Source organism: Heterodontus francisci, chromosome 1, assembly GCF_036365525.1.
Source record: "Heterodontus francisci isolate sHetFra1 chromosome 1, sHetFra1.hap1, whole genome shotgun sequence".
Classification (NCBI taxonomy): Eukaryota; Metazoa; Chordata; class Chondrichthyes; order Heterodontiformes; family Heterodontidae; genus Heterodontus; species Heterodontus francisci.
The window spans coordinates 215,097,508-215,112,359 of record NC_090371.1 but is presented as its reverse complement, the minus strand read 5'-3'; the positions used below and the strand labels follow the sequence as shown (position 1 = coordinate 215,112,359).

Below are 14,852 nucleotides of genomic sequence, written 5' to 3'. Positions count from 1 at the left end.
TCAGCAGGTTCATCAGCACCAGGACAGAGGGGAAACGTTCCACTGTGAGCTTTGCCCTTTCACCTCATCTCGTCATTTCAGTTTAAAACTCCACATGCGCTGTCATCAGCACTTTCCCAGAACGGAGGTGAAGGTCAAAGAAGAGATTACTGAATCTGAAGTCAAAAGGCCACTTTCTAATGAGGCTGCTGATAAGAAGAAAAAGGGAACAGAATTACTTGCGAATACATTAAAAATTCAGGACCATCTTTTGTATGAAACAACAGTAGAAAATTGCAAGGAAACTGCTGTTCTACTGAAACCAGTTAAGGAGGAACCCAGTGATGTGAATGTCACCAGTGTGTCACTACCAGATAGTCATGTGTTTGGCAAAAGACCAGAAGCAATACAGCAGGGTACAACAAATCCATCAGAACCATCTGACCTTACAGCCACCCAAAAAGTGTTTCCCTTTAGCCAAGACATTTCTGCAACAGATTTTCTCCTGAAGTTATCAGGTATTTCAATTTCTTGTGCTTAAACTTAACTTCGTTTTTCTTTTCAACTGGTGTTTTTAACCCTTTGAAGACAGTTGCTGAATTTTTATGATTTAAAAAATCAAAAATCAGAGCTTGTTTAGGTATTCTTGAATTGGAAAAGAGGTAATCATAATTTGTGTATTTCTCTATTGTATCCAGTAAGCTAGGCTATTTAGAAGGGATATCTGTGAAAATCCGGAATTCTATGCCTTAAAAGGTTGGGTCAATTGAAATTTTCATATTTGTGTGACAACCTTTTTACTGGTTCAGGGTGTCCGGATATGGATCAAAGACAGGTTGAAGTACAGATCAACCATTTATCTAGTGAATGGTGGAATAGGCTTGAGAGGCTGAATGGCCTACTCCTGTTCTTCTAAAAGTATTCAGTATATTTCCCCACATACAAATACTGCAAGTATGTTAGAATACATTTTACTATTACTGTAAAATGGCAAATATTTCCTCTAACTCCATCCCTCTGTTAGGTCAGCCTCACTTCAGGAGTTATTTTGTGCAGCATTTTCTGTTATAAATTTGAACAACTGGTCCTGAGAAAGCTTAAAGTTCCTTAATTTTGCAAGGGCTTAACTCTCATTAACCCAGATTTGTGTTCCTGTTTTATAGCATTTGTGATTTGTTAACATTGTAAAATGCTGTAATATGCTGAGACTGTCAACCTTATCTCTATTATAGTGCTGCTGTACCTTGATACCCAACTTAAGTAATGTTCTGGGATATTCAGTGTAATACTTTTCTTTGTTACAGTGATCAAAAACTTCCAAAGAACTGGTCTGTATTATGTCTGGCAATATAATTAAATTGGATGGGATTAGTGGAACTTTTTTGCCCATAACATTCTGAAACTGGACCAATAACAGAAAAATATAGGGTACAGGAGGGCCACTGTTCGGGTATGTGGTGGGGCCAGTCTATAGCTTATAATTTCTGTTCTGTCTCCCAATTTTTCTATAAAATTTGCTATGCCACTGTTGATACATTTGTAGTAGCGTAAAACCAAATTAAATGTACATGAGTACATTAAAACTGCACTTTATGATTAGTAATATACATGTGAGAACTACGGTTACATAATTCTGCAGCCTAGCAACTACTGTTCCTCAGTAGTACCTTTTTATATATGTATGAGACAACACTTGGACCTCTGACCAGTGTTACGACCGATCACTCCAATCAAAGCTCCCAATCAAAATATACGATTCTGATTGTGGTGGGAGAAACGCACTGTTCAATCCCATCGCTGCACAGATCGCCTAACATATTTAAAAGTTTCCAAGTTAAAGAAAGACCTAACCAAATTATACCATCTATTAATCCTTGAATGAGGCTAACCAAACCAGGTGTCTTTAAATCAACAAATTAACTGTTTAATTAGAAAAACTAAGTTCTTAAACACTACTAAGATATAAACAACATTTAAAATAAAAAAAAAATAGATTCCTTGCAAATTTACAGTTTGATGTTGCTTCAAGTCATCACAGCCTTCCAATGGGGAGAAAAGGTTCTTCCACTGTAGAACAGTCCGTAGTCTAACTCCAGCAGTAAGCGATGCTTCCTCCTTCCGCGATGGATTTCAACAATTAACAACTTGCGAACACTTTCAATAGAATCAATCTGACTTTAGAGTTTTTGAGGGATAAAAGATTGTCACAGTCTAACTTTCCTTCCTTCAGTTCAAATTATCAGGGATCTCTGTTTTGGCTTGACATTTTTTAGAATTTTGAGAGGTAATTAAACAGACTAAAATTCTCTTCCTTCAGTTTAAATGGTTGAGAGCTCTTTTTTCATGTGCTAACATCGGCTGTCTGTGAGTGCTTTCCCTGTTAGAACAGACTGTCTTCCACTAAAAAGCCAGTTCAAAATTGAATTGTAACAAATGTATCGCATGATGCTCAATCCCAGTAGCTGTTCCCATGGTAACGAGAATGCACCCTTTGAAGCGCAGTCTCCAACTGGTTGTGTCCAACGGCAACTGAAAATACATTTTCTTTAATTCCTGAGGCTTGCTGGTTTTTTGAAGCAGTACTGATCCTTTGCCAGCCTTAAAGGCAAACCGCATATTCCCCAGAGAAAAATAAAACTACAGGACCATGACGCCAGAATAATTTCTCCACACTGTTCTGAGCATAGTCTCTTATAGAACTAATGAATATCGACACAAGCTTCACTTTGTATGAACATTTTTCAAATTAAAACGTACTATATACAGTAATTTACTTGTCAATTATGTGCATGTAAAATAATATGCCTTTTAAAGGCAATCGTTGCATGTATAGTAGGTTGAAATTCTTCTTCTTCTTTGGCCTCCTTATCTCGAGAGACAATGGGTAAGCGCCTGGAGGTGGTCAGTGGCGTGTGGAGCAGTGCCTGGAGTGGCTATAAAGGCCAATTCTAGAGTGACAGGCTCTTCCACAGGTGCTGCAGAAAAATTTGTTTGTCGGGGCTGTTACACAGTTGGCTCTCCCCTTGCGCCTCTGTCTTTTTTTCCTGCCAACTGCTAAGTCTCTTCGACTCGCCACACTTTAGCCCCGCCTTTATGGCTGCCCGCCAGCTCTGGCGAACGCTGGCAACTGACTCCCACGACTTGTGATCAATGTCACAGGACTTCATGTCGCGTTTGCAGACGTCTTTAAAGCGGAGACATGGACGGCCGGTGGGTCTGATACCAGTGGCGAGCTCGCTGTACAATGTGTCTTTGGGGATCCTGCCATCTTCCATGCGGCTCACATGGCCAAGCCATCTCAAGGGCCGCTGACTCAGTAGTGTGTATAAGCTGGGGATGTTGGCTGCCTCGAGGACTTCTGTGGGTTGAAATTAATGTGGTCTAAAGTTGAAACTAACTAAGCAGGTGCACATGATTTCAAAAATTTGCTATGTATGAAACTTCTGGCTTGTACTTCTACACTTGGATGTCCCTCTTTTGGCATCAGCTTCCTGGTGATTTGAGATTTGCATGATTATGGTGCGTCAAGTTGCCCAGTGGTGGTTAGAACGTTCAAAATCTACCTGCTGCTGTACTGAAGTTTAATTGGTGTAGGAGATGGGGTGGGAGAAAGAGCTAGATTGTTATGAACTTTAGGTATCTTAAATATTCATAAATGTATTTTGAATATATCCAAAGTATAACTAAATTTTGAAATAAAAACAAGAAATGCTGGAAATACTCAGCAGGTCTGGCAGCATCTGTGGAGAGAGAAGCAGAGTTAACGTTTCAGGTCAGTGACCCTTCTTCAGAACTGGCAAAGGTTAGAAATGTAATAGGTTTTAAGCAAATAAAGCGAGGGTGGGGCAAGAGAAAGCAAATGTGAAGGTGTTGATAGGGCAGTGTCGCAGAATAACTGACCAGAAGGTCATGGAGCAAAGGCAAATGGTATGTTGATGGTGTGTTGAAAGACAAAGCATTAGTGCAGAGCGGGTGTCAATGGACAGAAAGGTGAATAGCCCTGGCCCAAAGCACAAACATGAAAAAAACAGTGGGCAGGCACATGGTAAGAAAAATGAATGATGAAACAAACTAAAAGAAAAAAGAAATAAAACTGAAAATAAAAAGGGGGGCCTGTCATGCTCTGAAATTATTGAACTCAATGTTCAGTCCAGACTGTAACTTGCCTAATCGGTAAATGAGATGCTGTTCCTCGAGCTTGCGTTGGTGTTCACTGGAACACTGCAGCAAGCCCAGGACAGAGATGTGGGCTTGAGAGCAGGGCGGTGTGTTGAAATGGCAAGCAACCGGAAGCTCGGGGTCATGCTTTGGGATTGAGCGGAGGTGTTCTGCAAAGTGGTCACCCAATCTGTGTTTGTTCTCCCCAATGTAGAGGAGACCACATTGTGAGCAGCGAATACAGTATACTAAATTGAAAGAAGTACAAGTAAATCGCTGCTTCACCTGAAAGGAGTGTTTGGGACCTTGGATAGTGAGGAGAGAGGAGGTATTGCACCTCCTGCGATTGCACAGGAAGGTGCCGTGGGAAGGGGACAAGGTGGTGGGGGTCATGGAGGGAACGATCCCTTTGGGATGCTGACAGAGGAGGGGCAGATGTGTTTGGTAGTGGCATCACGCCGGACGTGGCGGAAATTTATATAATTAAATTATGGCTAGTAAATAGTTACAAAAAATGAGGGGACTGGAGAGGTGCAATGCATCCAGATGTAGTGGAACCTTCATTATGTCACATAAGGTTGGGGACAGGGGGAGTGCTTATTTCTGAAGGATAATGGAAATTGGCAGATAATTGAGGATCCCCAAATTTTGGTCTTGCATGTATGTTATATCTTTCGATATATGGTGCAGGAATTAAGATGAATGTGACACAAGTGGCAAACTTAATTCATTCTTTCTTTCTTGGGCTGTGAAGTTGATTAGTCAGACAGAAGGCAATTGATGCTAGCCTTGCAATTAACTGATGTGCTGTAGAAGGTTTGTCCTGTGAAAATTCTGATCGATAATTAGGTTGTGGATATTGTATGAATACTATTACTACAAGGTGAGATAGGTGTCTTCACCTGGTCTTATTGTAACAACATTTAATTTTAAACGGTGTTTTGAGCTCCCCCTTGGTGTATCCTTGTTCGTCACTTTCCAATTATAAGGCGAAGAAATGAGCATAAACAGGCTTTCTTAAGTTTAAAGAAGAAAAATGAAATTTATTAAACCTTAAACTTAAACTCTAATACAGTTAACACCTATGGATATACGTGCGCCTATGCTAGCATGCACATGCGATACACACATGCAAATAGGGACAGAAAAGAGCAGAAGAAAAATAAAATGGAGAGATTTGAGGCAATATCAGAAGAGTTTCTTCACTGTGCTTCAAGCTCACTAGTCCTTTTGTAAGTAGTTTAGCTTTTTGTTCTTAAACCTTGTTTACTGTAGGAGCTTTTTTCTCTTGGGGTTCATGTGTCTTCAATGGTTTCTGAAACTGGTGAGAGCGAGATGAGAGCAGACAGGAGAGAGGTGTTCTCCGTCCAGGAGAAAGCAGCTTTCTGATTTCAAATTCCTTGTTGGAAGTCCAAATTCAAAAAAACTCCAACAGTTAGTCATGTGACCCAAACTGTCTGACCACATCAGTCTATTCTGCCATTTTAGCAGTTAGCCTGGAATGTCTGATAATCAAAAGTCCATTGTGGATTAAGTTGGAGCAGGAGTAGCCCCTTTGTCCTTTTGAGGTACTGTCAGTTGATATGCTAATGTCTCTCTCCAGTCCAAGTCACCAATTATTCTTTTAAAGCAAGTTCTTTATTCAACAGCAGTCCAAAATCAATGTTCATGTGGCAAAATTAATTTTCCTGATTCTTGGCAGATGGTTTGCCTGACAATACTCTGAACCAAAAACAGGTAAAACAAGTCAATGATTCATCAATTGCCATCTCAGTTAGACACTGTCGCACAGGAAGGGAAAATCGTACATGATTAAGTAATTAAAAGTTGAGTATGAGAAAAGGCCATTGGGCCTGTAGAAGCTCAAATTCTCTAGCAACTGAACGCACAATTTCAGCACCCACCCTTTTTCTGAATGTCCCTAATTTTTAGTTTCTTCTGAGTTGCTTGTTGATCTGAATATTTGTTTAAATTACATGTCATTAATTTAAATTTATTCCTCTGGTCTGACATTCTGAGCTGAGCTGAATTTGAAATAATATTCTGAAAGAAGATTCACCTTAACAGTCTTGTACAACCTCTTCACCAATTCAAGAGGTCAAGTCATTTGCCTAACTTTTTCCTGTCTGCAGATGATGTGAAGGTTAAAGGGGGAAATGCTTCAGAATGGGAGAATGAGATTCATATTTATTTTTTTTAAAAGTTATACAAATTAAAAGTTCAGAACTCAAATGTCAACATGAAAAGATGAGAAAGAAATTCAATTAATCCCGAATATGTTGTTGCATGAATAGGCTCAGTAATGCATAATAAATTGGAGCCTGACGTTTTACAAATGGCTCAATGTTTTAATATATGTTTGGAATGCTGAACCGTATAGACCTGAGGGGTCCTAGGTTTGAAATATAGTCCGCTTTGAGTTGGCCAGTTTATTGAGTGCATTGTAATTGTGCTGTGCAAAAGTAGGGAGGTTATGTTTCAGCTATACAGGGCATTGGTGAGACCACATCTGGAGTACTATGTACAGTACTGGTCTCCTTATTTAAGGAAGGATGTAAATATGTTGGAGAGAGTACAGAGAAGGTTTATTAGACTAATACCTGGAATGGGTGGGCTGTCTTATGAGGAAAGATTGGAAAGGGTAGGCTTGTATTCGCTGGAATTTAGAAGAGTAAGAGGCGACTTGATTGAAACATATAAGATCCTGAGGGGTCTTGACAGGGTGGATGTGGAAAGGATGTTTCCCCTTGTGGGAGAATCTAGAACAAGGTGTCACTGTTGAAAAATAAGGGGTCGCCCATTTAAGACAGAGATGAGGAGAAATTTTTTCTCTCAAGGTCGTGAGTCTTTGGAATTCTCTTCCTCAAAAGGCAGTGGAAGCAGAGTCTTTGAATATTTTTAAGGCAAGGTTAGATAAATTCTTGATGAGCAAGGGGGTGGAAGTTTATCGGGGGTAGGTGGAAATGTGAAGTAATCAGTTCAGCCATGAACTTATTGAATGACGGAGCAGGCTCGAGGGGTCGAGTGGCCTACTGCTGCACCTAATTCGTATGTTCATAGGTGCCTTTCCAAATGGTAACCTCTGAAGTGCAGACACTGGGTGAGGACTGGTTTCCGTTCAGTTGGCAATGTTCCCTGCCAACATTGTAAGGCTATTTTTATGAAACTCCGCTCCATGCTTAGTGGCATGAAGATTCTTCCACCAAGAATGCATGTTGGGAATTCAGGTCTTCGTTCCACATGGATTTCCACTTATTTGTTTAAATCGACAGAAAATTATGGCGGATGCACCTAGACTCCCAATGTACACTCCTGCTGGGCTAGTTTGTAAATCAGCCTTTCTCTGTTCACACGTGATAGAACAACACACTTTGAAGGAAAGGTGAATCAAAAGTGGCTAACAAGATGTTAAAGATTGCATTAGGTCAAAGGATGTGGCTTATAAGGTCACCAGAAAAAGTGGTAAGCCTGAGGATTAGAGCAATTTAGAGTCCAACAAAGGAGGACCAAGAAACTGTTAAAGAAAGGGAATATGACTGCAAGCTGGCTAGAAGCATAAAGGCAGACTGTAAAAGCTTCTTTAGGCATGTGAAAAGGAAACTGTTAGCAAGGACGAAAGTGGGTCCATTGCAGGTGGAGACAGGAGAATTTGTGGTGGAGAATGAGGAAATGGCAGAGAGACTGAACAATTACTTTGTGTCTGTCTTCACAGAGGAAGACAACAGAAAATCTCCTAGCAATACTAGGGAACCAAGAGACTTGTAAATATGAGAAACTGAAAGAAATTATTATCAAGAGGTAGTACTCGAAAAATTAATTGGATTGAAGGTTGATAAATCCCCTGGACCCAGATGAGCTACATCCCAGAGTATTGAAGGAGGTGACTATAGAGGTAGTGGATGCATTGGTGGTTATCTTCCAAAATTCTATAGATTTTGGAAGGGTTCCTGAAGACTGGAAAGTAGCAAATGTAACTACCCTATTTAAGAAGGGAGCGAGAAAGAAATCTGAGAACAACAGACCTGTTAGTTTGACGTCAGTGACTGGGAAAATGTTCAAATCTATTACAAAAGATGAGCTAATTGGACATTTGGAAAATATGATTGGGCTGATTCAACATGGATTTGTGAAAGGAAAGTCATATTTGACAAACTTGTAGTTTTTTGAGGATGTTACTTGTAGCATAGATAAAGGAGATAATGAATGTGGTGTATTTGAATTTTCAGAAGGCTTTTGATAAGGTCCCACACAGGAGGTTAGTAAATAAAATTAGCGCTCATGGGATTGGGGTAATATACTGCAATGAATTGAGAATTGGTTAACAGACAGAAAGCAGAGTAGAAATAAATGGGTTATTCTCAGGATGGCAGGCTGTTACTCGTGGGGTACCACAAGGATCAGTGCTTGGGCCACGGCTGTTCATAATCTTTATAAATTATTTGGATGTGGGGACCAATTGTAATATTTCCAAATTTGCTGATGACATAAAACTAAGTGGGTATGTAAGTTGTGAGGAGGATGCAAGGAGGCTTCAAGGGGATTTGGACAGGCTAAGTGAATGGGCAAGAACATGGCAGATGGAATATCATGTGAATAAGTATGAAGTGATCCGCTTTGGTAGAAAAAACAGAGGCAGAGTATTTTTTAAATGGTGAGAGGTTGGGAAGTGTTGATGTCCAAAGGGTGTCCTTGTTCATGAATCACTAAAAGCTAGTATGCAGGTGCAGCAAGCAATTAGGAAGGCAAATGGTATGTCGACCTTCATTGCAAGGGGATTTGAGTACAGGAGTAAGATGTCTTGCTGCAATTGTATAAAGGCTTGGTGAGACTGTACCTGGAGTATTGTGTACAGTTTTGGTCTCCTTATCTAAGGAAGAAATATACTTACCATAGAGGGAGTGCAACAGAGGTTCACCAGACTTTTTTTCATTATTTCATGAGATGTGGGCATTGCTGGCAAAGCCAGCAAGTGTTGCCCATCCCTAATTGCCCTTGAAGTGAGTGACTTGCTGGGCCATTTCAGAGGGCAGTTAAGAGTCAACCACATTGCAGTGGGTCTGGAGTCACATGTAGGCCAGACCGGGTAAGTACAGCAGATTTCCTTCCCTCATGGACGTTAGTGAACCAGATTTTTTTTTTTATAACAATCGATTGTTTCCTGGCACCATTATAGAGACCAGCTTTCAATTCCAGATTTCTATTAATTAATTGAATTTAAATTCCACGAGCTCCTATGGTGGGATTTGAACCCGTGTCCCCAGGGCATTAGTCTGGGTGTCTGGATTACTAGTCCTGTGACATTAGCATTACACCACCATTTCCCCATGGGATGGTGGGATTGTCTTATGAGGAGAGATTGCAGAAACTGGGCCTGTATTCTCTAGACTTTCGAAGAATGAGAGGTGATCTCATTGAAACTTAGAAAATTCTTACAGGGTGTGACAGGTTAAATGTGGATTGGATGTTTCCTCTGGCTGGTGAATCCAGAGCCAGGGGACACAGTCTCAGAATAAGAGGCAGGCCATCTATGACTGAGATGAGGAAGAATTTCTTTACTCAGAGGGTGGTGAATCTGTGGAATTCAGTACGCCAGAGGCTGCTGAAGCTTTGGCCATGTTCAAGACAGAAATGAATAGATTTCTGGATACTAATGACATCAAGAGTTATGGGAACAGTGGGGAGAAATGGCGTAGAGGTAGATCATCAGCCATGATCTGTTTGAATGGAGGAGCAGGCTTGATGGGCTGAATGGCCTCTTCCTGCACCTATTTCCAATGATCCTATTATAGGGCTTCAACTGCCCATGGAACTGATATCAGTCACCACCTTGAGAGTGTTTTTTTGAACATCAGAAGTATCAAATAAGGCTCTATACATGATTTGTAACAGATCAACTATCTGTAGAGTAGCCCATGTGTTAGTAAATGCAATATACCTGTAAAGGAGAGCCATAGCCTATAGTGCTGTACTCATGTGTTTTGCTCTTTTGAATTAACAGCTGCAAACCAAAGGGAAGCTTTAACTCCAAAGTTTAAAGCTAAAGATGAACCTAAAGAGAGGTCACCACCTGATTCTATTCTACCACCACAATCTGGTTACCTGTTTGGTAATGAGCCCCCAGCGACACAGGAGCCTCCTGAGAAGTCAAAGAAGATGTCTGAAGTTGCTGCTTCAGAACTGTTCAGCCAGGACATGTCTTGTAAGGTGGCATCAGAGCTGCTATTTAAACTGTCAGGTACTCATCTTGAATCTTGTGTTGGTTTTAAATGTGCCACTTGATCTTTGCAATGGTTTATTTTTGTTTTTGAACAGACTTGTTTTTGTATGTTTAGAATATAACTTTAAGGGTTAGGCCTAACATTGAGTATCCTGGAGCAGGGATGGATGCAACTGTGAGTTGTGATTCACTCCCCACCTAAGCTATGTTGAGAAGTTGAAAGGCTTTGGTATCTTTCTGGGAGAAAGGGCATCAGGAGGAGAAGAAATATGAAGTCATACTTGGATGGTACCTGGCATCTTCCAGGGACTGTTTGCCAAATGATCATTGGTGGTCTGGAGCCTTACCTGTCAGTTATAAGGTGTCAAGCCAAGTGGGCAAATAAAGGAAAAATTAGAGTCAAGAGGGGATCGTACCTAGGAAAAATAGGCTGATGGAGAAATTTTTTTTTAAATCCTTATTTTAATACATTATTAATGTTATTGCAGCTCAGTTTCTTGTTTCTTCCCATGCTCTGCTGAAAGAGCAATATTTATTGAGGATAAAAACAGAAAATGCTGGAAATACTCAGCAGGTCTGGCAGCATCAGTGGAGAGATAAATAGTTAACATTTCAGGTCTGTGAGCTTTCATCCGAACCAGTGTTCTGTTCATCTGTTCTGATGCTGCTTGACCTGCTGGGTATTTCCAGCATTTTCTGTTTTTATTTCAGACTTCCAGCATCTGCAGTATTTTGCTTTTGTAACATTTATTGCACTGCTGTTCATCCATTGGGCTGTGTCCGCAGATTTGCTCTGCCACTTGAAATAGGTTTCCAAAGTTTTCATGACACTTCCTGAACTGTTTGTCAATGTTGGTGAGAAGCAACAAATCACACTGGGGTTTTCATCAAATATTGCCAGCAATCTAGCACTCTATCTGTCTTCTGATCTACTTGTTTAAAAAAAAAACTACCATTTTTGTGCTTCTGCGTCGATGTCTATTAGTATTAAATTAGGGATAGTTTTGAACTATGAGGTGCATGTCCATGAAGATCTTGGTAAAGACAAAACTCATTTCGTGTAGGAGAACCCTTACAGTCACTTCAGACTGCACTGGGTACAACTCAGGTCCCAGCCTAAACAAACATTGTTTAAAAGTGTCAGAGTTCCAGGGACCCGGTCTCTATAATTTGTTTGAATACCCACTGGCCCCTCAGTATCTTGGAGTATTTTATCTCAATTTTTCCAGGTCAAACTTAATAAAAGAGCTTTTTTTTTTGTCAAGTTCTTGATTTCTTTCGACGCGAGGTGAACTGGGACTGCAGCTGAATATGTTTTTGTTGCATGTCTTTGAAATTTGCTGACAAAGGACCAGTCTTCGTGTTCAACACGTCATCCTCTGCCATTTCCTCCACCTCCAATGTGATGTCACCACCAAACATATCTTCCCTCCCCTTTTCAGCATTCTGAAAAGACTGTTGCCTCTGCAGTACCCTGGTTCACTCCTCAGTTACCCCCCAACACCCCCACCCTTTCCTACTGCTCTTTTCCATGCAAGTGCAGGAGATGCAACACCTACCCTTAGACCACCACCAGCTCACCATCCAAGGCCCCAAATACTCCTTCCAGGTGACACAGTGGTTTACTTGTACTTTTAATTTAGTATACTGTTTTTGCTGCTCACAATGTGGTCTCTACATTAGGGAGACCAAACTGGGTGACAGCTTCACGGAACACCTCCGTTCAGTCTGCCAGCATGACCCCGAGCTTCCAGTTGCCTGTCTTTTAATTCTCCACCTTGCTCCCACGCTGACATTTCTGTCCTTGGCCAACTGTAGTGTTCCAGTGAAGCTCAACGTATGCTCGAGGAACTGCACCTCATCTTTCAACTGGGCACTTTACAGTCTATTGGACTCAGCATTGAGTTTAACAGTTTTAGGTCATAATCTCTGGCCCATTTTGTTTTGTTTTCTTTGCTAGTGTTTTTTGGCTGTGTTTAGTCACACAGCAGCTTCAAAGGGCGCACTTCCTGCACGTGCGTAGTTGCAGTGCCTGTGATATCAAAGCCAGTGACGTTCTAGACAGCTGTTTGCATTAAAGATGCCGCAGATCTTCATAGAGTCCTCCCAGGCCAGCACAAAGCAGCTCGGAGGATTAAGGGGTAGGGCAACTCTTCCCATGCATATTCTGTTGGCATTGCAGCTAGTAAGAGATGGGCGTGCCACTTTGGCAGCAGCAGTGGCCCAGCTGTTTTTATATAAATATAAATCACTTTGTGTCCAGATGGTACATGCACTGGGAAAGTTTTTGCTGTTAGTTTTGGACAAGGGTTATTTTTCTCCAGGTGTCTAAGAATTTGGTTTTCCTGGCCTTCATAGGGTCCTGCCATGGAGCCTTAGAGGCAGCATTAAAAAAAAGTTTAAATCCAAGTTCTATTCAATTGTATTGATCTTAAGTTGTTGACACTATCTAGGGGTTCTGATTTAGGATTTATTCACAAGTGAGGTTACAGTCCCATATACAGCTCTTCCCAAAGCTCCAGCCCCTCAAAATTCAAACAGGACTAACAAACAATAGAATGGAGTTCCCAGATTTGGGTTGATTAGTTTGGAGACCCCTATTCTACTAACGTGGGTGCCGTTGCCACTTTTCAGCATTTCTTGCAACACTACCAATATTGGAGGCAAACTTTCAGCAGGTGAAAGATAATGAGGTGTGACTCTGTAATTTAGTTTACTCCATTTGTAGGCTGTTTCACTGAAGAAACCTCCAGATCCACCAGCGTCTGTGATTATCATACGTCTTAATCTGTTCAATCCAAAAGATTCAGCCAGCCTCCTGTAGTCTTAAATCTTAAGTTTAATTCATAGAAATTATTGTACCTTAGGTGCAAAATAAGCAGTACTCAACAATGTTTTGTGTTGTATATTTACAGCTACAATGAAGGGAGATGTTAGAGTTATCATAGAGTAAGAGTTATATTACTGGACCAGTAATCCAGAGGCCTTGACTAATAATACAGAGAATGGAAGTTCAAATCCCACCACTGCAGTTTGAGAATTTGAGTTGCGTTTTAATAAAAATCCAGAAACAAAAAGCTGGTATCAATAACAGTGTTCACAAAGATGTTGAATTGTAAAAACCCAACTGTTATCTTTAATCTTTTTCAGAGAAGGAAACCTGCTGGTCTGACCTATATGTGACTCCAACCCCACATGAGTATGGCTGACTCTTAATTGCCCTCTGAAGTGGCCTAGCAAGCCATTCAGTTGTATCAAACTGCTTCAAAAAAATGTGTGTGAACACTGGTTAGAGAGTTTATGTGGATGGAGAGGTCAAGGGAAGAAAAGACGGCAGAGGAAGGGGAGCATGATGATTTGAGATGGGGGGTTGAAACCATCAAAGGTGAGAAGTTGTTTGGTGCACAGGCTGAGGGAGGAAAGCAATGAAGATCAATCGGTGACAAAAAGCATGGAAGGCCTCGCTATTCAGCCAATATCCCTTGATGGGTGGGAGAGAGTGGGGTCAGAAGTGAGTGATGCACCTCACACTCCATTCCACTCGTAGGGTCATGGTGTGGTGGAGTGGAATGCAATGGGGCTGTGCATCGTGCGAGAAAAATAGGTGTCACTAGAATGACTACCACTGACACACTTTAGTGTCAAAGTAAAATTATTTCACTACCTTTCACAATGCAGCTGAATTCAAAAGCAACATTTCTTTCCAACAGCAACAAAGTAGCTTGTGTTTATACAGCTCTGGATCCAGGACATCATTGCTATGTACAAGATAGTATGAATTGACACAGCCTGCTCCTGGTCATATTGAATTTCACTGTATGATGGCTTTGCAGCCCAAGGCAAGGTACCTGGAAAATAAAGTGCAAAGTCAATGAACAATACAGCTATTAAAATTTAAGTTTCTGCATTCGTGTTCAAACTGAAGTTCCTCGAACCCTCAGCAGAACCTCATCCCTAGTTGTGTAGACCTACGTGGACCGCAACTAGGTTCCCCTGCCCCGCTACTTCAAATTGAGCGGGCAGGAAACATAACCTCGGAACCGTGCTGATGTCTTGCAGTGTCTGCAGCTCAGACTTCAGCTCAATGACTCCGAGCTGAGTTCGTCGAGATAGATGTGCGCTGCAGATGTGGTTGTCCAGGATCTCAATTCTCTCCACGTGCCACAGCTGTGGTACACGACCTGCATTGCCATCCTTACATACCCCTGCTTTGTTTATTTCATTATGTAACTAACATCAATTTGATGTTTGGGGCTCTTTTAAAACTTCTGTCTCCCACTCATTTGCTCTGCTCCTTTTTGGTTTATTAGCTTCTTTATTTAATGGTTTTCTAAACCATTAGGAGAAAAAAAACCCAGGACATCAAAGTTGTACCATGCCAAAAATGCCCAGGTTAGTCCGTGTTGTGAAATGGTGCGTATGGCAGGTGAGGGTGCTACAGGCTCAATCTCCCACTACACCAAAATCCCAGCTCCAGCTGTTCGATATATAGATGGCG

General features: G+C 41.1%; 1 protein-coding gene across 5 annotated transcripts in view; it reads left to right on the top strand.

The window, feature by feature from the left end:
- znf827 (zinc finger protein 827) overlaps positions 1 to 14,852 on the top strand; it is a 119,379-nt gene that overhangs the window by 31,266 nt on the left and 73,261 nt on the right. For 4 of the 5 annotated variants that reach the window (XM_068041421.1, XM_068041406.1, XM_068041429.1 and 1 more), the window contains exons 4-5: positions 5 to 497; positions 10,136 to 10,372. In XM_068041421.1, the coding sequence (XP_067897522.1) occupies positions 5 to 497; positions 10,136 to 10,372 (730 nt within the window). The remainder of the gene's footprint in view (positions 1 to 4; positions 498 to 10,135; positions 10,373 to 14,852) is intronic. The other variant, XM_068041413.1, reaches the window with a different exon arrangement.